The 23,992-nt window shown below is 45.4% G+C and overlaps 1 protein-coding gene across 2 annotated transcripts in view; it reads left to right on the forward strand.

The window, feature by feature from the left end:
* The window catches only part of WIF1 (WNT inhibitory factor 1), a 270,043-nt gene that overhangs the window by 142,338 nt on the left and 103,713 nt on the right, over window positions 1–23,992 (forward strand). For both annotated transcript variants that reach the window (XM_073555448.1, XM_073555447.1), the window contains exon 3: window positions 4,347–4,455. In XM_073555448.1, the coding sequence (XP_073411549.1) occupies window positions 4,347–4,455 (109 nt within the window). The remainder of the gene's footprint in view (window positions 1–4,346; window positions 4,456–23,992) is intronic.

Raw genomic sequence — 23,992 nt, forward strand, 5'->3', positions numbered from 1 at the left:
CTGACAGAACCTCTATATACTACACCACACAGGAGAGCTAACAGATCCTCTATATACTACATCACACAGGAGAGCCGACAGATCTGCTATATACTACACCACACAAAAGAGCTGACAAATCCTCTATATAATACACCACACAGGAGAGCTGACAGATCCTCTATGTACTACACCACACAGGAGAGCTGACAGATCCTCTATATACTACACCACACAGGAGAGCTGACAGATCCTCTATATACTAAACGACACAGGACAGCTGACAGATCCTCTGTATACTACACCACACAGGAGAGCTGACAGATCCTCTATATACTACACCACACAGGAGAGCTGACAGATCCACTATATACTACACCACACAGGAGAGCTGACAGATCCTCTATATACTAAATGACACAGGACAGCTGACAGATCCTCTGTGTACTACACCACACAGGAGAGCTGCCGAACCTCTATATACTACACCACATTGGAGAGCTGACAGATCCTCTTTATACGACACCGCACAGGAGAGCCGACAGATCCTCTATATAATAAACGACACAGGACAGCTGACAGATCTTCTATATACTGCACCACACAGTAGAGCTGACAAATCCACTTTATAATACAGCACACAGGACACATCCTATATTTACTACACCACACAGGAGAGCAGACAGATCTTCTATATACTACACCACACAGAACGGCGGACAGATCCTCTCTGTACTACATCAAACAGGAGAGCCAACAGATCCTCTATATACTACACTACACAGGAGAGCTGACAGATCCTCTATATACTACACCACACAGGACAGCTGACAGATCCTCTATATACTACACCACACAGGAGAGCCGACAGATCCTCTATATACTACACCACACAGGAGAGCTGACAGATCCTCTATGTACTACACCACACAGGACTGCTAACAGATCATCTATATACTACACCACACAGGAGAGCTGACAGATCCTCTATGTACTACACCACACAGGACTGCTAACAGATCATCTATATACTACACCACACAGGAGAGCTGACAGATCCTCTATATACTACACCACACAGGAGAGCTGACAGATCCTCTATGTACTACACCACACAGGACTGCTAACAGATCATCTATATACTACACCACACAGGAGAGCTGACAGATCCTCTATGTACTACACCACACAGGACTGCTAACAGATCATCTATATACTACACCACACAGGAGAGCTGACAGATCCTCTATATACTACACTACACGGGATAGCTGACAGATCCTCTATGTACTACACCACACAGGACTGCTAACAGATCATCTATATACTACACCACACAGGACAGCTGACTGATCCACTATGTACTACACCACACAGGACAGCTGACAGATCCTCTATATACTACACCACACAGGACAGCTGACAGATCCTCTATATAATACACCACACAGGAGAGCTGACAGATCCTCTATATACTACACCACACAGGAGAGCTGACAGATTCTCTATATACTACACCACACAGGAGAGCTGACAGATCCTCTATGTACTACACCAAACAGAACAGCTGACAGAACCTCTATATACTACACCACACAGGACAGCTGACTGATCCTCTATATAATACACCACATAGGAGAGCTGACAGATCCTCTATATACTACACCACACAGGAGAGCAGACAGATCCTCTATATACTATACCACACAGGAGAGCTGACAGAACCTCTATATACTACACCACACAGGAGAGCTGACAGATCTTCTATATAATACACCACACAGGACAGCTGACTGATCCTCTATATAATACACCACATAGGAGAGCTGACAGATCCTCTATATACTACACCACACAGGAGAGCTGACAGATCCTCTATATACTACACCACACAGGAGAGCTGACAGAACCTCTATATACTACACCACACAGGAGAGCTGACAGATCTTCTATATAATACACCACACAGGACAGCTGACAGATCCACTATGTAATACACCACACAGGACAGCTGACAGATCCACTATATAATACACCACACAGGACAGCTGACAGATCCTCTATATACTACACCACACAGGAGAGCTGACAGGTCCACTATATACTACACCACATAGGACAGATCCTCTATATACAAGAATTCACTTGATGGGATGATGTGTATAAGGATACATTCTCTATTTACTACACTATACTACACAACACAGGAGACATCCTTTATATAATACACAACATGGGACACATTCTCTATATACTACATAACAGAGTAGATCTGACAGATCCCTATATACTATACCACACAGGACACATCTCTATATATAAAAGTGAATGTATGTGTGTTGTATCACAAACCAATCACGAAGCATCTTTCATTTCACCAGAGCTGTTTAAAAGAAGCCTTGCTGTGATTGGTTGCTATGAGCAACAGTTTTCCTTGCAACCAATCACTAAGCAAAGAAGCTGAGCTGTGGTTGGTTGCTATGAGCAATAGTTTTCTCACTTCACTACAACACCACAGCAGACACTGCCATGGTGGGAGAAATCTAGCATCCCCGGGAACATAAGCGTCCAGCCATTGTCTGCCCCCAGAAAGCAGCAGAGAGCACAGGACAGAAATGAATCCCACCCACCCTGCCCATATACCCATCACACATCCTCCATTCCATAGGCACATCTTCCCTCTTAAAGGGATCATTGGTATGGAAGTCAGGGCAAATCCATCCAGTGCTTTGGTTTTGACCCCAGGCCTCTCTTAAAGGGATCCCCGGTATGAAAGTTAGGATGTGGGATATTAGGGGTAGTAGTCCGATGGCTCTGGCTGACGGGATGATGTGGGATATTAGTGGTAGTAGTCCGATGGCTCTGGCTGATGGGATGATGTGGGATATTAGGAGTAGTAGTTCAATGGCTCTGGCTGACGGGATGATGTGGGATATTAGGGGTAGTAGTCCGGTGGCTCTGACGGAATGATGTGGGATATTAGGGGTAGTAGTCCGGTGGCTCTGACGGGATGATGTGGAATATTAGGGGTAGTAGTCTGATGGCTCTGAAGGGATGATGTGGGATATTAGGGGTAGTAGTCCGGTGGCTCTGGCTGACGAGATGATGTGGGATATTATAGTGAATGTGGCTATGCGGAGTGGGCGGGGCTGTAAACTCAGCTTTATATATATATATATAAATATATATATATATAATCATTTTAATTTGTTATAACCGTAGTTAGTTACTATGCCCGGGCAGCGCCAGACCTCTTCAGCTAGTCTATTTATAAAACTGAGTGTATGTATGTATGTATGTGTGTGTATTAAGCCACACCCAGTCCACATAGCAACCAATCACTAAGCATCTTTCATTTACCCAAAGCTGTTTAAAAGATGAAAGCTGAGCTGTAATTGGTTGCTATGAGCAACAGTTTTCCTTGTAGACAGTTGTGGTAACTGAGGCCTATTATTCTTATCATTTCTATTGGGTTATCATCCTTCTGTAAATCTGGAAATGACACAATTTATTACCGTGCCGACATAGACTGCAGGGGGAGCCCAATATCACACAGGATAGGATTAGATACACAGCTCAGCAACAGAATTCCACTAATTCCAGATGATTTGACTTTTGATTTTAAGCGCCTCCAGTTTCCACTTCGACTGGCATTTGCAATGTCCATTAACAAAGCTCACGGACAGTCTTTGAAAGTAGTAGGGATCGATTTGCAATCTCCATGCATTTCTCAGGGTCAACTTTACGTGGCCTGTTCAAGAGTTGGAACTGCCAAAAATCTGTTCATCTTTGCACCGAAAGGAAAAAACAAAAATGTTGTTTATCAAAAGGCTTTTGAATGAGTTAAAAATAAAATACTATCAATACTTATGTAATCGTTTAGTTAATTTGTGTTGCAAATCTGTAGTGATGAATATATGATGCTAAATGTTGTCATGTGCAATTTAATTATTATAGGTGTGTGTAAGGCATCAGACTGCACTCGGATGTCATCCTAGTGCAGTCATCTTTACATGAGCTCAGAGAATGGAGACGATGGAGAAATTGAGTCCTCTGTCTTCTCCTCTGCTGCGATACTTTAATGAGAGAGAATACGGTCACAGTATGGTGACTCTCAGCTTAAACTCTGACAGAGTTTGGCCAGAGTACCATTAACATAATCATGTATTTACACTGTATTCCAAAAGCCATAACATTTGCATTTTTAAGTCGAAATAACCCTTTGAGGGTGAGTGCTGTACATGTGCAACGTATTGCACCAGACAGAGAATTAAAATATTGATGTGTGTTTTGATACTATTATGTAAAATACTGATACTTAAAGATTTTATCTCAATCTGTCATAACAATTATGCTTTTTGTTGCAGGCAGAATTTTTCTATGAGTTCCTGTCACTTCGCTCTTTGGATAAAGCAATTATGGCAGATCCCACAGTAAATATACCATTACTGGGCACTGTTCCACACAAGGCTTCAGGTTAGAATGGCGCTGTATTTTGTGTTCTCTTTTTCCAGAACTGTATGGTAATGTAACATAATGCTAACTCTTCAACATTGCAATATGTTATTCTTCAACATTGCAATATAGTGATGAGTGGATTGTTTGGCATTCAAGTACACCAGCTACACTGAATTTACTTTAAAAAATTGATTTGCAGCTAATAAATTTGCAACAAATTAAATGTTGCATATTATGCTCTAGGATCTCTCCAGACTACAGAGCATAATAAATGTAAAAAAGAAAAAATAATAATACTCACCTCACTGCTCATCCCTCAGGCGGCCCTGCTGCTCGCTGCCAGCCGTCCTATCTTCTTTTTCTGCTGTCGCATGCCGCATCTCTTTCCTCTTATCTACAGGCTGGCTAGGGCTTCCCGGTCACTGCATTTCGTAAGGTATAAAGGCACATGTTGTGAATTCAGGACATTGCAACCTTAAAATGCGCAGTAGCCTCCAAGTACTGGCCTATAGTGAAAAGACTGAGAGGAAGAGAAAGAAAAGGATCAGGTTGTGATCAACAGCTATACCATTGAGGCAGAAAAGGCATTTGTGACCCTAAATGGTTCACCAAAATAGTAGGCGTGCATTTTTGCATTTTGTTTTTGCGAATCATGAATCGAATTACAAAGTGTTCGGGTTTGCATGGAACTGCAAGTTTCAGGAAATTCAACTTGAACTTGATCCTCCTTGGATCAATGCATTCATCTCTATCATCTCTACTCACTACGGTGCTGTACAAATACTGGTTAAGTTGCCGCCTTGACATGCACTCTTTTACATGTTATATGCAGCAATGAGAAAGCTAATATGATTTTTAACTATAGACCTATATGTAGGTAGGAGGCAGAACCGGGACAAAGTATGAAGTCAATGGTGATCCCCACCCCAAGACAAAGGAATGGCTCAGAGACCAAGGTAACAGGACCCCTAACGCACATCCCCCTTCTACGCCGATGGGTTAGTTAGCAAACTCTGATGACCACTTCCACTAGAATTGTTAGCCTTTTCACAAAATAATGTTTTCAAAAGTAAAAAAGTGGTGTACTTTAGTGATGTGACTTAACAGGTATCAATTTCAAAGTTAGATACAAGATCAATCATTTTTTGTGGAACATTTACACAATACAAGGGAAAAAATAGTGATATTCATCCCTGACGTCCTATATTTTAAATGTAGAACCAAAGGAAGGTTATGGAAACTAATAAAGTGTAACTATAATTGGGGCCATTTGGTTTCAATTAAGAAGCCCAGCATTTTGCAAATACCCTAATGGAAAATAAACAGACCTGTATTATAAATAAAGGTACATGTATGATAATTTTTGTGTCCATTGTGCAACAAATACAGCTTGCACAAAACTGATGGTGGTTCATCATCAGTACATGAATACAAAGCCAAAATCATCATCAGTTCAAAATTAGAGAACCATAACATTCAATGGTACATGAATATGGCACCAGAAACATCATCAGTAAATAAATGCATCACTACAAATACCATCAGTTCGTGAATGTCACCAGAACATTAGTACATGAATGCATCACTAGATTCACCATCAGTAAATTAATATGTCACCAGAACATTCATCTGTACATTAATACATCAAAATAATCACTATAAGTACATGAATACATGATCAGAACCAAGAGTACTTGAATACAAGAACCAAGCTTAGTACAACAACCAATATTGTAATATCAAGTCAGCCCCATAAACAATTGTATTGCATGAACCGACAACCCTACAACTCCCAGTTTGTCCTTAAAAGTGGTAATAAAGGATAATAAAGTAGACACTAGGAGTTGTTATTAACAGCCATTATCAGACTGTGGACCATACAGGAACCACAGTAATGATGAGAATTAGTCAGTATCACAAATAAACAATTACACCCAGGTACCTTGTAGTCTATAGCCATCTCATTCTTTTCATCTCTATCTTGTCTAGATGCCATGATGACTTTTCCCATCCACATCTTAGCTCTCTGCAGAACTCCCTTCTCCGGCCTTTTACAGCACCTCCCGACACAGTGCCCTTAAAAACAAGAGTGTAATTAAAATGCCCTTTGCAAAAAAATACACTGCTCAAAAAAATAAAGGGAACACAAACAACAGAATATAACTCCAAGTGAATCAAACTTCTGTGACATCATACTGTCCACTTAGGAAGCAATATTGATTGACAATCAATTTCACATGCTGTTGTGCAAATGGAATAGACAACAGATGGAAATTATCGGCAATTATCAAGACACACTCAATAAAGGAGTGGTTCTGCAGGTGGGGACCACAGACCACATCTCAGTACCAATGCTTTCTGGCTGATGCTTTGGTCACTTTTGAATGTTGGTTGTGCTTTCACACTCGAGGTAGCATGAGACGGACTCTACCACCCACACAAGTGGCTCAGGTAGTGGAGCTCATCCAGGATGGCACTTCAATGCGAGCTGTGGCAAGAAGGTTTGCTATGTCTGTCAGCATAGTGTCCAGAGGCTAGAGGCGCTACCAGGAGACAGGCCAGTACACCAGGAGATATGGAGGGGGCCATAGGAGGGCAACAACCCAGCAGCAGGACCGCTACCTCCTCGTTTGTGCAAGGAGGAACAGGAGGAGCACTGCCAGAGCCCTGCAAAATGACCTCCAACAGGCCACAAATGTGCATGTGTCTGCACAAACAGTTAGAAACGACTCCATGAGGATGGTCTGAGGGCCCGATGTCCACAGATGGGGGTTGTACTCACAGCCCAACACCGTGCAGGATGCTTGGCATTTGCCACAGAACACCAGGATTTGCAAATTCGCCACTGGCGCCCTGTGCGCTTCACGTATGAAAGCAGGTTCACACTGAGCACAAGTGACAGACATGACAGAGTCTGGAGACGCCATGGAGAGTGATCTGCTGCCTGCAACATCCTTCAGCATGACCGGTTTGGCAGTGGTTCAGTAATGGTGTGGGGTGGCATTTCTTTGGAGGGCCGCACAGCCCTCCATGTGCTCGCCAGAGGTAGCCTGACTGCCATTAGGTACCGAGATGAGACCCTCAGACCCCTTGTGAGACCATATGCTGGTGCGGTTGGTCCTGGGTTCCTCCTAATGCAGGACAATGCCAGACCACATGTGGCTTGAGTGTGTCAGCTGTTCCTGTAAGATGAAGGCTTTGAAGCTAAGGACTGGCCCGCCTGTTCCCCAGACCTGAATCCGATTGGGCACATTTGGGACATCATGTCTCGCTCCATTCACCAACATCACGTTGCACCACAGACTGTCCAGGAGTTGGCGGATGCTTTAGTCCAGGTCTGGGAGGAGATCCCTCAGGAGAACATCCGCCACCTCATCATTACCATGCCCAGGTGTTGTAGGGAGGTCATACAGGCACGTGGAGGCCACACACGCTACTGAGCATCATTTCCTTGTCTTGAAGCATTTCCACTAAAGATGGATCAGTCTGTATTTTGATTTTTCACTTTGATTTTGAGTATCATTCCAAATTGATATCTCCATTGGATATTAAGTTTGATTTACGTTGATCATTTTTATGTTTTATTGTTCTCAAGTTCTCAACACATCCAATTATGTATTGAATAAAGATTTGCAACTGGAATATTTAATTTAGTAATATCTAGGATGCAGTAGTTTAGTGTTCCCTTTATTTTTGTGAGCAGTGTATATATGACCTCCACACTGTCTACCATTATCAGCTATAACCGCCACACCATCCGCCCTTATGAACTTTGATCTATAACATGGCTATCTCTAATATTCTTTATACTTTCTATATCTCCACACTGTCCCCCCACCATGCTAACCCCTTTCCATATTGTGGACCCATTTCATGCTGTCCCCTCTCCATATCGATTGTGCCCCTTTTCACACTATGAGGTCATACACGCTGCCCTCTTCGAACTGTAACCACTCCTCACTGTTCCCCTCCACAGTATGATGGTCACCATAGCTGCCCATACGGTATCATATCCCCATCAAACCTCACATTTTTGTATGGTCACCACCAGAGCCCCCTAATATATAGTAGTATGATGTCCACCACTGACCCCCATAAATAGTATAATGTCCAAAACAGCCCGCATTTATACTATGAAAATTCCCACAACATGCCATACAGTATTATGACCCACAAACAACACCCCAAACTGTATGTTATTCATCACAGACCCCTATCCAATATGGTCACCACAGACCCCAGTATAATGACCTTCACAGCCCCACATAATAATAATAATAATAATAATAATAATAATAATAATAATAATCTTTATTTATATAGCGCCAACATATTCCGCAGCGCTTTACAGTTTAACAGTTTCAAAACACAAGTCATAAGTAACAACGTTAACAATACAATAATTGAAGCAAAATAAGACGAAATGAGATGAGATGACCCTGCTCGTGAGAGCTTACAATCTACAATGAGGTGGGGGAGATACAAAGTACATGTGTGTATTTACAATTGTGTATTTACAATGAAGGTCCAGCCATCTTGAGGGAGTGAAGGATGGATGGAGATAGTGAATGGGCTACACAAGCACACTTACACAGAGAATTACTTTGATCAGTGAACGTGATAGGCCGCTCCGAACAAGTGTGTTTTGAGGGAGCGCCTAAAACTATGCAAATTGTGGATAGTCCTGATTTCTTGGGGTAGAGCATTCCAGAGGATAGGAGCAGCACGGGAGAAGTCTTGGAGTCGGGAGTGGGAGGTACGGATTAGTGCAGAGGTTAGTCGAAAGTCGTTTGCAGAGCGCAGCGATCGGCTAGGCCGATAGACAGAAATGAGGGAAGAAATGTAAGGGGGTGCTGCACTGTGGAGAGCTTTGTGGGTGAGAACAAGTACTTTGAATTGGATCCTATAATGAATGGGCAGCCAATGTAAGGACTGGCGAAGAGTGGATGCGTCCGAGTACCGATTAGCCAGATGGACGATCCTGGCCGCTGCATTAAGTATGGACTGGAGGGGGGATAGTGGAGTGACGGGGAGGCCAATTAATAGAGCATTGCAGAAATCCAGGCGGGAGTGGATCAATGCAACAGTGAGGGTTTTTGTTGTTTCCATAGTGAGAAAAGGGCGGATTCTAGAGATGTTCTTTAGGTGTAAGCGGCAAGAGCGGGCAAGAGATTGTATATGGGATGTGAAGGAGAGATTGGTGTCAAACAAAACACCCAGACAGCGTGCCTGCTGCCGCGGTGTTATTGTGGTACCATCCACGGAGAGGGAAATGTCAGATTTAGGGAGGTTAGTAGACGGCGGGAGCAGAAGAAGTTCAGTTTTAGAGAGGTTGAGTTTCAGATAGAGAGCGGACATGATATTGGAGACTGCGGACAGACAGTCACTGGCGTTCTGTAGTACAGCGGGGGTGAGGTCGGGGGATGACGTGTATAGTTGTGTGTCATCAGCATAAAGATGGTACTGAAAGCCAAATCTGCTGATGGTCTGTCCAATTGGGGCTGTGTAGAGAGAGAAAAGAAGGGGACCAAGGACTGAGCCCTGAGGTACCCCAACAGCAAGAGGAAGAGGAGATGACGTGGTGCCAGAGAACAAAACACTGAAGGAGCGGTCAGAGAGATAGGAAGAGAATCAGGAGAGAACAGTGTCCTTAATGCCTAGTGATTGGAGCCTAGAGAGTAGGAGATGGTGGTCAACAGTATCGAAAGCTGCAGATAGGTCAAGAAGAATGAGCAGAGAGTGGTCACCGTTACGTTTTGCTGTCAGAAGGTCATTGGTCACTTTGATGAGTGCAGTTTCAGTCGAATGTAAGGGGAGGAAGCCAGACTGTGAAGGGTCTAGAAGGGAGTGAGTGGAGAGGTAACGGGTAAGGCGGGAGTAAGCTAGGCGTTCCAAAAGTTTAGAGATGAAGGGGAGATTGGAGACTGGTCTGTAGTTGTTTGTGCAGCATGGGTCGAGAGCAGGTTTCTTTAGTAATGGAGTAACAATGGCGTGTTTGAAGGAGGATGGGAAAATGCCCGAGGAGAGGGAGAGATTAAAGATTGTAGTTAGGTGGGCTGTGACGACTGGAGAGAGAGACTGGAGGAGATGTGAGGGCATGGGGTCGGTAGTGCATGTAGTAGGACGAGAAGAAGAGAGAAGTCTGGAGACTTCTTCTTCTGTGATGGGATCAAATGTGGAAAGTGAGTCAGGGGAGATGCAGGAAGGGATGGGAGTCACAGCACTTGGTGGTTGGGAGCAGATTTCTTGACGGATATTATCTATTTTTTCTGTAAAGTGGGAGGCCAGGTCATCAGCACAAATGTCTGTGATAGGTGCTTGTGCTTTAGGCCTGAGGAGGGAGTGAAAAGTGTCAAAAAGTTTCTTGGGGTTGTTGGCTAGTGAGGAGATCAGGGTGGTGAAGTAGGTCTGTTTGGCGAGGTGAAGGGCAGCGTTATAGGTTCTTAACATAAATTTGAAGTGGATGAAGTCTTCTGGTGTGCGGGTTTTTCTCCATAGGCGTTCAGCACTCCTGGAGCATCGCTGGAGAAGTTGAGTTTGCGATGTGAGCCAGGGCTGTTTTACTCTGTGTTTGGAGGTTCTGAGGGTGAGGGGAGCTACTTGGTCAAGGGTGCTTCTAAGAGTGTCATTGTAGTGATGAACAGCCAGATTAGGACAGGAAAGAGAGATTGGGGACAGTGATGAGTGTAGGGAATCTGAAAGTGTCTGAGGGTTAATGGCTTGTAGATTTCTGAATGTGTGATAGGTAGGAGTGTGCTGGGGTGGATGAGGATTTGTGAGCGTGAAGGAGAGAATGTTGTGGTCAGAGAGTGGAAGCGGTGAGTTATTTAGGTGGGAGATTGAACAGAGCCGGCAGAAGACCAGATCAAGGGTGTTACCGTCCTTATGTGTCTCAGAGACTGAATGCTGTTAGAGGCCTAGAGAGGTGGTTAGTGATAGAAGCTGGGATGCAGATGTGGAAGTAGGGCTGTTAATGGGGATGTTGAAGTCTCCCAGGATGAGGGTTGGTAGTTCTGAGGACATGAAGTGCGGCAGCCAGGCTGAAAAGTGGTCAAGGAAGTGGGTGGGTGAGCCTGGGGGCTGGTATATGACCGCTACCCTGAGGGAGAGGGGACAGAAGAGCCTGATGGTGTGGACCTCAAAAGAAGGGAATAAGAGTGATGGAACTGGGGGGATGACCTGGAAAGTGCATTGTGGGGACAGGAGTATGCCGACTCCACCACCATGTCTGTTTGTGGGTCTCGGGGAGTGAGAGAATTGTAAGCCACCGTAGGAAATGGCAGCAGGAGAGACAGTGTCAGAATCCTGAATCCACATACAGTATGGTGACCACAGCTCCTCATATGCTTTGCTGTCCCCCTTTCACAGCCCCTAATTTCATGGCCAAAACGCACATCCACTCATTTCATGGCCCCCTGCACTGCCTCTCATTTTCATGCCCCACTGCACAGCCCCATATTTTATCCCCATCTGCACAGCCCATCTGTTTTATTTCCTCCTATCTGCACAGCCCCACAGTTTATTCCTCCCATCTGCACAGTCCCTCTGTTTATTCCCCACCTTCTGCACAGCCCCGCAGTTTATCCACCTCTGCACAGCCCATCAGTTTATTTTCCCTCGTCTGCACAGCCCGTCAATTTATTCCCGCCTCTCTCACAGCCCGTCAGTTTATTTTCCTCATCTGCAGAGCCAGTCAGTTTATTCCCCCCACTCTGCCAGCCCCACATTTGATTCACCTCAGCTGCATAGCCCCTCATTTTATTTCCCCATCTTTACAGCCTCTCCTTTTATCCCTCCTCCTCTGCACAGCCTATTTTATCCCCCCACTTTGTAAAGCCTCTCAGTTTATTCCCCCATCACAGGGTTGCCACTAGGAATTTCAGGGCCCCATACTGGCAAAATTTTCAGGGCCCCCTTGAGACTCCGCCCACGCTCCACCCCTCAAACTGTGAAGAGTCCCACCGCGCTCTCTTGGAAAAACTCCACTTCTCACCAATCACACATTAACAGTTTCAATCACCAGATCACACATATAGCCGGCAGCTTTTGTTTTGGCCAAAAGATTTTTTAAGCCGCCACCACAACACGGTAGACACTATTGGCCGAGCTCTACTCTACTGTAACCTATTAAATATTTGCTAAAATATGCAAGACAATTTAGGTATATTTTTATTTAATTTTCAATTTTTAAAATGACCAATAATATCACATACAAGGGACAAATACCACCGCACGATGACCAGACACAATATTACCACCACATAGTGACCTATAATACCACATACAAGGAACAAATAGCATCACACCATGTCCAGACCACATATTACCACCACAGTGACCGAATAATATTACATACAAGGAACAAATAGTGACCGAATAATATTACATACAAGGAACAAATACCGCTGCACCATGACCAGACCACATAGTACCACCACAAGGTGACCAAATGATAGCACATACAAGGGACCAATACCGCAACACCATGTCGAGACCACATATTATCACCACATCGTGACTGAATACTACAATACTTTTCAGTAATAAAAAAACAATACTATCACCATAAGTGCCATTATACACAGGAGATCTGTACTTATGGTGCAGTGTCTGCATACAGGTAATACAGTGATCAATGACATTATACACAGGAGCTCTGTATATTATGTAAATGGCAGAAAAAGAGGCAATAATCATGATAATAAAATTTCTTCAAAATTTATTATTTACTCAATACATAAAATAAACAAGGGAATATGCACAAAATGCCATAATAATACACAGACCAGAAACCATATCAGAAAATATGACACGAAAACACCATAAAACTCATGTAATAAAAAACTTAGCGTTTGATAGCAAAAATTATAATAAAATGCTTGATGTAATAGACAGATTATGTGCAAAATTCACAATGAAAAAAGTTCTACATACAAGGAGGTGCCAATAATTGCTGCATATAAAATGCTAGCCACCCTATTGAAAAAAGCACAGCCTTTTATTAAATGCCCAATAATCTACTGTTGAGAAAATGGTGTATAACACCACACAAAATTAATTTTTCTGAGGTATAGGTGACTGGAATTTATATGAAATAAGTGAATGCTCATTCTGAGTGGCGTTAGACACCATTTTCTCAACAGTGGATTTTTGTGCATTTAATAAAAGGCTGTGCTTTTTTCAATAGGGTGGCTAGCATTTCATATGCAGCAGACAATTATTGGCACCTCCTTGCATGTAGCACTTTTTTCATTGTGAATTTTGCACATAATCTGTCTATTACATCAAGCATTTTGTTATAATTTTTGCTATCTATCAAACAATAAGTTTTTGATTACATGAGTTTTATGGTGTTTTCCTGTCATATTTTCTGTTATGGTTTCTGGTCTGTGTATTATCATGGCATTTTGTGCATATTCCCTTGTTTATTTTATGTATTGAGTAAATAATAAATTTTGAAGAAATTATTATCTTGCTTTTTGCCTCTTTTTCTGCCATTTACTAATGGTAGTTATGGTTTATGAATAATTTTTGAGGTGGTATTTATACATCTTGGACATTTTTTGATATGCTGTATATTATGTATAGGTAATACAGTGATCACTGGTGACATTATAAACAGGACCTCTGTATATAGTATACAGTGTATAGTGTCAGTGTATAGGTAACACACTGACTCACCAGTGACGTCTCTAGGTGAAGTCCTTCATCTTCGCTTTTCATCTTTCATCCAGCACAGACCGCCATCACTTCTTCCAGCCAGGGCTCGTCTGCAGGAAATAACAGTTATCTAGAGCTCCGCTTGCAGAACACATTACTTATTTTTTTTCCCAACTTCTACATTACACCACATGAAGAAAGAAAGGCAACATGGTATAACTCTGCACAGTAACAGGACCTCCCCTCATTTAAAACAGTATCCTCAAAAAAATACATCACTGCAGTAATAATATCCCTTAATTAGCCCCTATAGTAATAATATCCCCCATCCTGACCCCCATGTGTCTCATTCCTGGCTTCAGCCATATGTTCTCCCATCCTGCCCTCATGAGTATCCATTCTGCCCCATATGATCTCCCCATCCTGCCGCATCTGTCTCCATCATATCTATCCACCCTGCCCCATGATCCTGCATGATCTGTCTCCATCCTACCCCATCTGTCTCATCCTGCCCCATGATCCTGCCCCATCTGTCTCCATCCTGCCCCATCTGTCTCCAATCCTGCCCCATCTGTATCCAATCCTGCCCCATCTGTCTCCAACCCTGCCCCCTGTGTCTCCAATCCTGCTCCCATGTCTTTCATCCTGCCCACGTGTCTCCATTCCTGCCCCATGATCCTGCACCATCTGTCTCCATCCTGCCCCATGATCCTGCACCATCTGTCTCCATCCAACAGCAATTTCTCCATCCTGCCCCCTGTGTCTCCAATCCTTCCCCTTGTCTTTCATCCTGCCCCTGTGTCTCCAATCCTGCCCCGTGTCTCCAATCCTGCCCCCGTGTCTTTCATCCTGCCCCCTGTGTCTCCAATCCTACCCCCTGTGTCTCCAATCCTGCCCCCGTGTCTCCAATCATACCTCCAGTGTCTCCAATCATGCCCCCTGTGTCTCCAATCATGCCCCCTGTGTCTGCTATCCTGCTCCCTGTGTCTGCAATCCTGCCCCCATGTCTTTCATCCTGCCCCCAGTGTCTCCAATCATGCCCCCTGTGTCTCCAATCTTGCCCCCATGTCCCCAATTATACCCCCAGTGTCTCCAATCATGCCCCTGTGTCTCCAATCATGCCCCCTGTGTCTCCAATCATGCCCCCTGTGTCTCCAATCATGCCCCCTGTGTCTCCAATCATGCCCCCTGTGTCTCCAATCATGCCCCCAGTGTCTCCAATTATGCCCTCAGTGTCTTCAATCCTGCAACTGTCTCCAGTCCTTCCCGTGTGTCTCCAATCATGCCCCCTGTGTCTCCAATCATGCCCCCAGTGTCTCCAATCCTGCCCCCGTGTCTCCAATCATGCCCCTTGTGTCTCCAATCATGCCCCCAGTGTCTCCAGTCATTCCCCCTGTGTCTCCAATCATGCCCCCTGTGTCTTCAATCGTGCCCCCAGTGTCTCCATTCTGCCCCTAGTGTCTCCAATCCTGCCCCCAGTGTCTCCAATCCTGCCTCTGTGTCTCCAATCGGCCCCCTGTGTCTACATTCTGCCCCCAGTGTCTCCAATCATGCCCCCAGTGTCTCCAGTCCTGCTCCATCTCCATTCTGACGGCTTACCACTTTCAATACTAATTTAAAAAACACCTTTCTCCTTACCTTGCCACGCTCCAGCTGCGAGCGATCTTCACCCCAACCTGAAAGCGCGTACTACCCGGCGACTGACAATGACGTCACACGCCGGTGACGTGCGTGCTGACGTCAGCTGCCAGCCTCCGATTGGCTGGCGGCTTTAACTATTGCCGTGCGGGCCCTCACGGCAATAGAATAACTGAACCTGCGTCCTGAACGCATGTTCAGTTACTTAATCGGCAGAATCCTGCTGCTGGGGGCGGGGCATTGGGGCCCAATGAGTAGAGGTGATGGGGCCTGATGTGGGCCCACTCTGTTGACCGGGCCCCATACGCCAGTCAGGGCAGTAATGCCCTGATGGCGGCCCTGCCCCATCAACACGGGCCCTGTTTATTGCCCCTCATCAGCACAATACCTCTGTTTATTCCACCCAATAGCACAGCCCCTCTGTTTATTCCCCCTAATAGCACAGCTCCTCAGTTGATCCCCCATTAGCAGAGACCTTCAGCTTATTCTTCTCATTCGCACAGCTCTTCGCCTCATTTTATGCATCCCATCTGCGCAGCCCCACCCCTCATGCCCCCCTGCACAGTCAGGAATATAGAATCGAAAAAGAAAAAAGCTCATACTCACATAATCCCGGCTCCCGTCCACCGTCTCCTCTTCTGTGAAGTGCAGCAGTGTGCAGCTCACATCAGTTGCATTCACGTCTGATAGACGCAAATGCAATTGAGAGCAGGGAAGCAGTGACAGCTGGGGCGCAGGATAGAGAGGGGTGAGCGGTATCAGTGACTGACATTGCTCATCTCCGTGTCTGTGCCCCCCTCTGGTAGGCAGAAGGTAGCGCCCTAGCCAGGTGCTTACCCCTCATCCCGTCCCTGCTGTGAGGAATTAAAGCAAACATGTCCTCACTAAGTTGCAGGTTGTCATCAGTTTAAAAGTGTATATGTCACATTATAGCCTTACACAGAGCAAATAGTGAATAGCTGAAGCAACATAGACGGAAAGTAAATACATGAGGTATCATTGATATGCTGCCATCATATTGTAAAAAGATTACTCTGAGGTGCTTTGACATTACAATTTTGTATTTGCGATGAACAATACCAGGAGCAATAACTTCATACCTTGAATACCTTTAGGCTACATTCACATGCAGTAGTCATGCTGTGCCACTGCGGTCTTTTCACTGTTTCCCTGCACAGGCACTTAATCTTGAAGGGAAACAGATGCCATTATGATCAGCTTTGTGCTCCTGTAATTAGAACAGCTGTTTTCCTGCAAAATTAAGTGATTGTGCAACGAAACAGTGGAAAGATTGCAGCGTCACTGTGCCGCTACGGTTAAAAGCCACAGCACGACCGCTGCATATGAAGGCAGCCTTAAGGTATGGTGTCTTTCAGACGCTAGCATGGCTCACTTCGTTTTTGAAGCAGAAGACTCTTCTGTATGGGCAGGTGTTGGTATACGTCACGCCGTGCAGGGTGGTGCACGAGTAGGGGTCCACTCTGTAATAGTAATATGAAGAAACTCGGCACTCAAAAGGTATACAAATGAAGTGAAGAGTAAGTATTTGCAAGCAATCCAATATAATTCAATTCAAATAAAGTTGATGTTTCGGTCAAACATCTGGACCTTTATCAGTGCAATGTGGATTGCTAAGTAAAAGCAGAGTAATGAAATGTTTGAATTGAATTTATATTAGATTGATTGAATAAACTTACTCTTCACCTAATCTGCATTTATGGGCTGATTTTCTTCATATTAAATACTGTATGGTCACAGAGGTCATAGGAAGCTGAACAAAATGATAGATTGATATCTGCGATCCATACCTTATTCCAGAGAATATCCATGTTTCCTTACATGTAAATGAGCTGCTCAGGACTATGGGCCGGACACTGACCTGCAGGGGAATCTGCTTGTAGAGCTTATCTATAATATTAAATGCCCTAACCAGCTTCCGGTTGTAACAACTTCCGTCCAGTTGTAACCGGTGACGTCACCACACACACACGCACATGTTAACCCTCAACACACCACACCGCCTCAACACACACTCCTCTCACCTTTCACCTCCACTCATGTCCACTCACTCTTTCACTCCACATATGTTCCTTTCTCTCACTCCGTTTTTCATACTCACACCGTCATCGTCGCTGCCCCGACATCTTCTTCCGCCGCCGCGATCCAGGATCCAGACGTTCTCCAGGCCGCCGACATGTTCTTGCGGGACGCCATCTTGGATGTCGTGAAGTCCCGCGAGATTCAAGATGGCGTCGCCGCAACAATATGTCGCTGGCGTGGACGACATCGGGATCCAAAAAGATGGCGTCGGCGAAATCTCGCGAGATTACGCCGACGCCATTTTGGATCCCGATGTCGCCCATGCCAGCGACATGTTGTTGCGGCGACGCCATCTTGAATATCGCGGGACTTCACGACATCCAAGATGGCGTCCCGCAAGAATATGTCGCTGGCGTGGGCGACATCGGGATCCAAAATGGCGTCGGCGTAATCTCGCGAGATTTCGCCGACGCCATCTTTTTGGATCCCGATGTCGTCCACGCCAGCGACATGTTGTTGCGGCGACGCTATCTTGAATATCGCGGGATTTCACGAAATCCAAGATGGCGTCCCGCAAGAACATGTCGGCGGCCTGGAGAACGTCTGGATCCTGGATCGCGGCGGCGGAGGAAGATGTCGGGGCAGCGACGATGACGGTGTGAGTATGAGAAACGGAGTGAGATAAAGGAACGTATGTGGAGTGAAAGAGTGAGTGGACATGAGTGGAGGTGAAAGGTGAGAGGAGTGTGTGTTGAGGCGGTGTGGTGTGTTGAGGGTTAACATGGCAAGAGGTGTGAGGCTGTGTGCACACGCTGCGGATTTTGCTGCGGTTCCGCAGCGGTTTTGGCCGCTGCGGACCCGCAGCAGTTTTTGCTGCGGTGTACAGTACCATGATTCCCTATGGGAATCAAAAACCGCAGTGCAGACGGTGCGGAATTTTCCGCGCGGATTATCTGCGGTTTTCAATCCGCAGAAAGAATTGACATGTCAATTCTTTCAGCGGATTCTCCTGCGGTTTGCCATCTCCTCTATTGAGGAGATGAAAAACCGCAGGGCAAAACCGCAGAGCAATCCGCAGGTAAAACCGCAGGTCTTTTGACCTGCGGTTTCACCTGCGGATTTTACAAAATCCGCGCGGATGAATCCGCACCTAATCCGCAGCGTGTGCACACAGCCTTAACGACGTCGGTGAAATCTCGCGAGATTTCGCCGACGCAATCTTGCATTCGTGAAATTGCGTCATTTACCTCACGCCGACTTGCTGTGCGGACGCTTGGCATTGCCTGTACCACCATAACTACTGCTGCCTTGGTCCTATGCCTGTTTACTGCCGGTGTCTAATTACAGGGCCAATTTGCCTATACTGCCATAACTACTGCTGCATTGCTCCTCTGCCGGTGTCTAATTACAGGGCCAATTTGCCAATACCGCCATAACTACTGCTGCCTTGCTCCTCTGCCGGTGTCTAATTACAGGGCTAATTTGCCTATACCGCCATAACTACTGCTGCCTTGCTCCTCTGCCGGTGTCTAATTACAGGGCTAATTTGCCTCTACCGCCATAACTACTGCTGCATTGCTCCTCTGCCGGTGTCTAATTACAGGATCAATTTGCCTCTACCGCCATAACTACTGCTGCCTTGCTCCTCTGCCAGTGTCTAATTACAGGGCCAATTTGCCTCTACCGCCATAACTACTGCTGCCTTGCTCCTCTGCCAGTGTCTAATTACAGGATCAATTTGCCTCTACCGCCATAACTACTGCTGCATTGCTCCTCTGCTGGTGTCTAATTACAGGGCCAATTTGCCAATACCGCCATAACTACTGCTGCCTTGCTCCTCTGCCGGTGTCTAATTACAGGGCTAATTTGCCTATACCGCCATAACTACTGCTGCCTTGCTCCTCTGCCGGTGTCTAATTACAGGGCTAATTTGCCTCTACCGCCATAACTACTGCTGCATTGCTCCTCTGCCGGTGTCTAATTACAGGATCAATTTGCCTCTACCGCCATAACTACTGCTGCCTTGCTCATCTGCCGGTGTCTAATTACAGGGCTAATTTGCCTCTACCGCCATAACTACTGCTGCCTTGCTCCTCTGCCGGTGTCTAATTACAGGATCAATTTGCCTCTACCGCCATAACTACTGCTGCATTGCTCCTCTGCTGGTGTCTAATTACAGGGCCAATTTGCCTCTACCACCATAACTACTGCTGCATTGCTCCTCTGCCGGTGTCTAATTACAGGATCAATTTGCCTCTACCGCCATAACTACTGCTGCCTTGCTCATCTGCCGGTGTCTAATTACAGGGCTAATTTGCCTCTACCGCCGTAACTACTGCTGCCTTGCTCCTCTGCCGGTGTCTAATTACAGGATCAATTTGCCTCTACCGCCATAACTACTGCTGCATTGCTCCTCTGCTGGTGTCTAATTACAGGGCCAATTTGCCAATACCGCCATAACTACTGCTGCCTTGCTCCTCTGCTGGTGTCTAATTACAGGATCAATTTGCCTCTACCGCCATAACTACTGCTGCCTTGCTCCTCTGCCGGTGTCTAATTACAGGATCAATTTGCCTCTACCGCCATAACTACTGCTGCATTGCTCCTCTGCTGGTGTCTAATTACAGGGCCAATTTGCCTATACCGCCATAACTACTGCTGCCTTGCTCCTCTGCCGGTGTCTAATTACAGGGCCAATTTGCCTCTACCGCCATAAGTACTGCTGCCTTGCTCCTCTGACTGTTCACTGCCTGTGTCTAATTACAGGGCCAATTTGCCTCTACCGCCATAACTACTGCTGCCTTGCTCCTCTGCCGGTGTCTAATTACAGGGCCAATTTGCCTCTACCGCCATAACTACTGCTGCCTTGCTCCTCTGCCGGTGTCTAATTACAGGGCCAATTTGCCTCTACCGCCATAACTACTGCTGCCTTGCTCCTCTGCCGGTGTCTAACTACAGGGCCAATTTGCCACTACCACTTCATAACTACTGCTGGGCAATTACAGGGTCAATTAGTATCTGTTTACTCTACAATACTCCAGGACGCCTTCTTCACTGCCAGATAACTGCCAAATAGACTCCTTTACCTGTGCCAACATGAGTCATAACAAAAAGTATGCCAATGCCAGTGAAAGGAAAGCAGCTTTAGCACTATGACAAAAACAACGCCGTGCTAATGAGACTCCGGAGGAAAAACACCATCGCCTTGAGAAGATTAAGGCTTATAAACGCCGTCGCCTCACACACGAATCCCCTAACTCTAAATCCATAAGATTGGCTGAAGAAGCCTCTGCATGCTGTCACCGCCGACAACAGACGGCCTCTTCCTCATCATTATTATTAGACTCACAACAGGATGCTTCCACATCAGCATGTGGAACAATTTACTGCTGCACTTCATCCCATATGCCGTTCACTGACATAACTAATCAGCAATCTGTTTCTGCCCTATCAATACCACCATTCAATACTGATGCACAGTATGCCAATGCCAGTGAAAGGAAAGCAGCTTTAGCACTACGACAAAAACAACGCCGTGCTAATGAGACTCCTGAGGAAAAACAGCATCGACTTGACAAGATTAAGGCTTATAAACGCCGTCGTCTCACACACGAATCCCCTAACTCTAAATCTATTACATTGGCTGAAGAAGCCTCTACACGCCATCACCGCCAACAACAGACGGCTTCTTCCTCATCATCTATAATAATAAATGCCCTAAGCAGCTTCCGGTTGTAACAACTTCCATCCAGTTGTAACCGGTGACGTCACCACACACACGCACATGTTAACCCTCAGCACACCACACCGCCTCAACACACACTCCTCTCACCTTTCACGTCCACTCACTCTTTCACTCCACATACGTTCCTTTCTCTCACTCCGTTTCTCATACTCACACCGTCATCGTCGCTGCCCCGACATCTTCCTCCGCCGCCGCGATCCTGGTTCCAGACGTTCTCCAGGCCGCCGACATGTTCTTGCGGCGACGCCATCTTGGATTTCGTGAAATCCCGCGAGATTCAAGATGGCGTCGCCGCAAGAACATGTAGCTGGCGTGGACGACTCGGGATCCAAAAAGATGGCGTCGGCGAAAACTTGCGAGATTTTGCCGACGCCATTTTGGATCCCGACGTCGTCCACGCCGGCGACATGTTCTTCCGGCGATGCTATCTTGACTATCGCGGGATTTCACGATACTCAAGATGGCGTCGCCGCAAGAACATGTCGCCGGCGTGGACAACGTCTGGATCCAGGATGGCGCCGGCGGAAGAAGATGTCGGGGATCGTGGAGCAGCGGCGATGACGGCGTGAGTATGAGAGACGGAGTGAGAGAAGGGGTCGTATGTGGAGTGAAAGAGTGAGTGGAGATGGTGAAAGGTGAGAGGAGTGTGTGTTGAGGAGTGTGTGTGTTGAGGGTTAACATGGCAAGAGGTGTGATGCTATCGCATCCTCCCGATGCGATAGCATCGGGCCATAATCTAGTTACAAATAAAAGGAGGACATTAGCAGTGTGAGACGTAACTAACACTGATCAGAAGAACTGAACTTTAGTTTACAAACACATTTGCTGTATCCGTAAAAATCGAATGTCACAAGGAAGCCCTGTGTGGGGTCCTATTTTTTTTTTATATACCTATGGACTTGAATGAGCAAGTCTCATCCGAGACTCAAAAGAGACTAGTGCATGTTGTAATTTTTATAACACAGACCAAATGTGTGTGTGAAAAAACTGTCATCTGAGCCCTTTTGAGTTACAATGGTTTGTGTGTTGTCCAGTTTAAATTTTTATGTGTTTTTAATTTTTTTCATATTTTGTAACAAAATTTTTTCATATTTTGTAACAAATAGACTAAAAAAAGTCTATTTGTTACTTCCCTTAGGGGACTAAAATCTGCAATCATCCTATCATTTGTAGTATACACAGCAATACAGTATTGCTGCATATCAGGCATGGGGAACCATCATATCGGTGGGCGGTTTATGGCTCACAGAGATCATTTCTCCTGCCCTTGGGAAGATTTCTGAGGACTGTATTAAGCTGGCCGACAGCTGCTTCTTCACAGCTTCCGTCACTTTAATTTCCTCTTGTTGTCTGAACACTGCAAAGCGTGCAATGAAAGATTACATTCTGACATACTTTGTGGGCGGAATTAGCGTGCAATGCACTCCCGTCCCACAGAAGACAGCAGTGTCAGCCTCAGTGTTTCCTGTGATGTCTACACTGCAGTCCCACATCTCCTGTGCTGTCTATACTGCAGCCCCAATCTCCTGTGATGTATATATAGTATTCCACATGTCTTCTGTGATGCATATACTCAAGTGTATAGTAAGTGATATATATACTCAAGCCCCGGTGTCTCTTATGCAATTTATATACAGCACTCTCTGTGTCTCCTATGTGATGTATGTGCAGCATCATTGGTGTCTCCTATGTGTTGCATGCACAGCAGTCTCGATGTCTCCTATGTGATGTACCGTATATACAGCAGTCTCTGTGTCTCCTATGTGATGTATATACAGTTGTGGCCAAAAGTATTGACACCCCTGCAATTCTGTCAGATAATACTCAGTTTCTTCCTGAAAATTACTGCAAACACAAATTCTTTGGTATTATTATCTTCATTTAATTTGTCTTAAATGAAAAAACACAAAAAGAATTGTCCTAAAGCCAAATTGGATATAATTACACACCAAACATAAAAAAGAGGGTGGACAAAAGTATTGGCACTGTTCGAAAAATCATGTGATGCTTCTCTAATTTGTGTAATTAACAGCACCTGTAACTTACCTGTGGCACCTAACAGGTGTTGGCAATAACTAAATCACACTTGCAGCCAGTTGACATGGATTAACGTTGACTCAACCTCTGTCCTGTGTCCTTGTGTGTACCACATTGAGCATGGAGAAAAGAAAGAAGACCAAAGAACTGTCTGAGGACTTGAGAAACCAAATTGTGAGGAAGCATGAGCAATCTCAAGGCTACAAGTCCATCTCCAAAGACCTGAATGTTCCTGTGTCTACCGTGTGCAGTGTTATCAAGAAGTTTAAAGCCCATGGCACTGTGGCTAACCTCCCTAGATGTGGACGGAAAAGAAAAATTGACAAGAGATTTCAACGCAAGATTGTGCGGATGTTGGATAAAGAACCTCGACTAACATCCAAACAAGTTCAAGCTGCCCTGCAGTCCGGGGGTACAACAGTGTCAACCTGTACT

The sequence above is a fragment of the Dendrobates tinctorius genome, unplaced genomic scaffold (assembly GCF_039654945.1).
Source record: "Dendrobates tinctorius isolate UK_male_01 unplaced genomic scaffold, ASM3965494v1 ptg000224l, whole genome shotgun sequence".
NCBI lineage: Eukaryota > Metazoa > Chordata > Amphibia > Anura > Dendrobatidae > Dendrobates > Dendrobates tinctorius.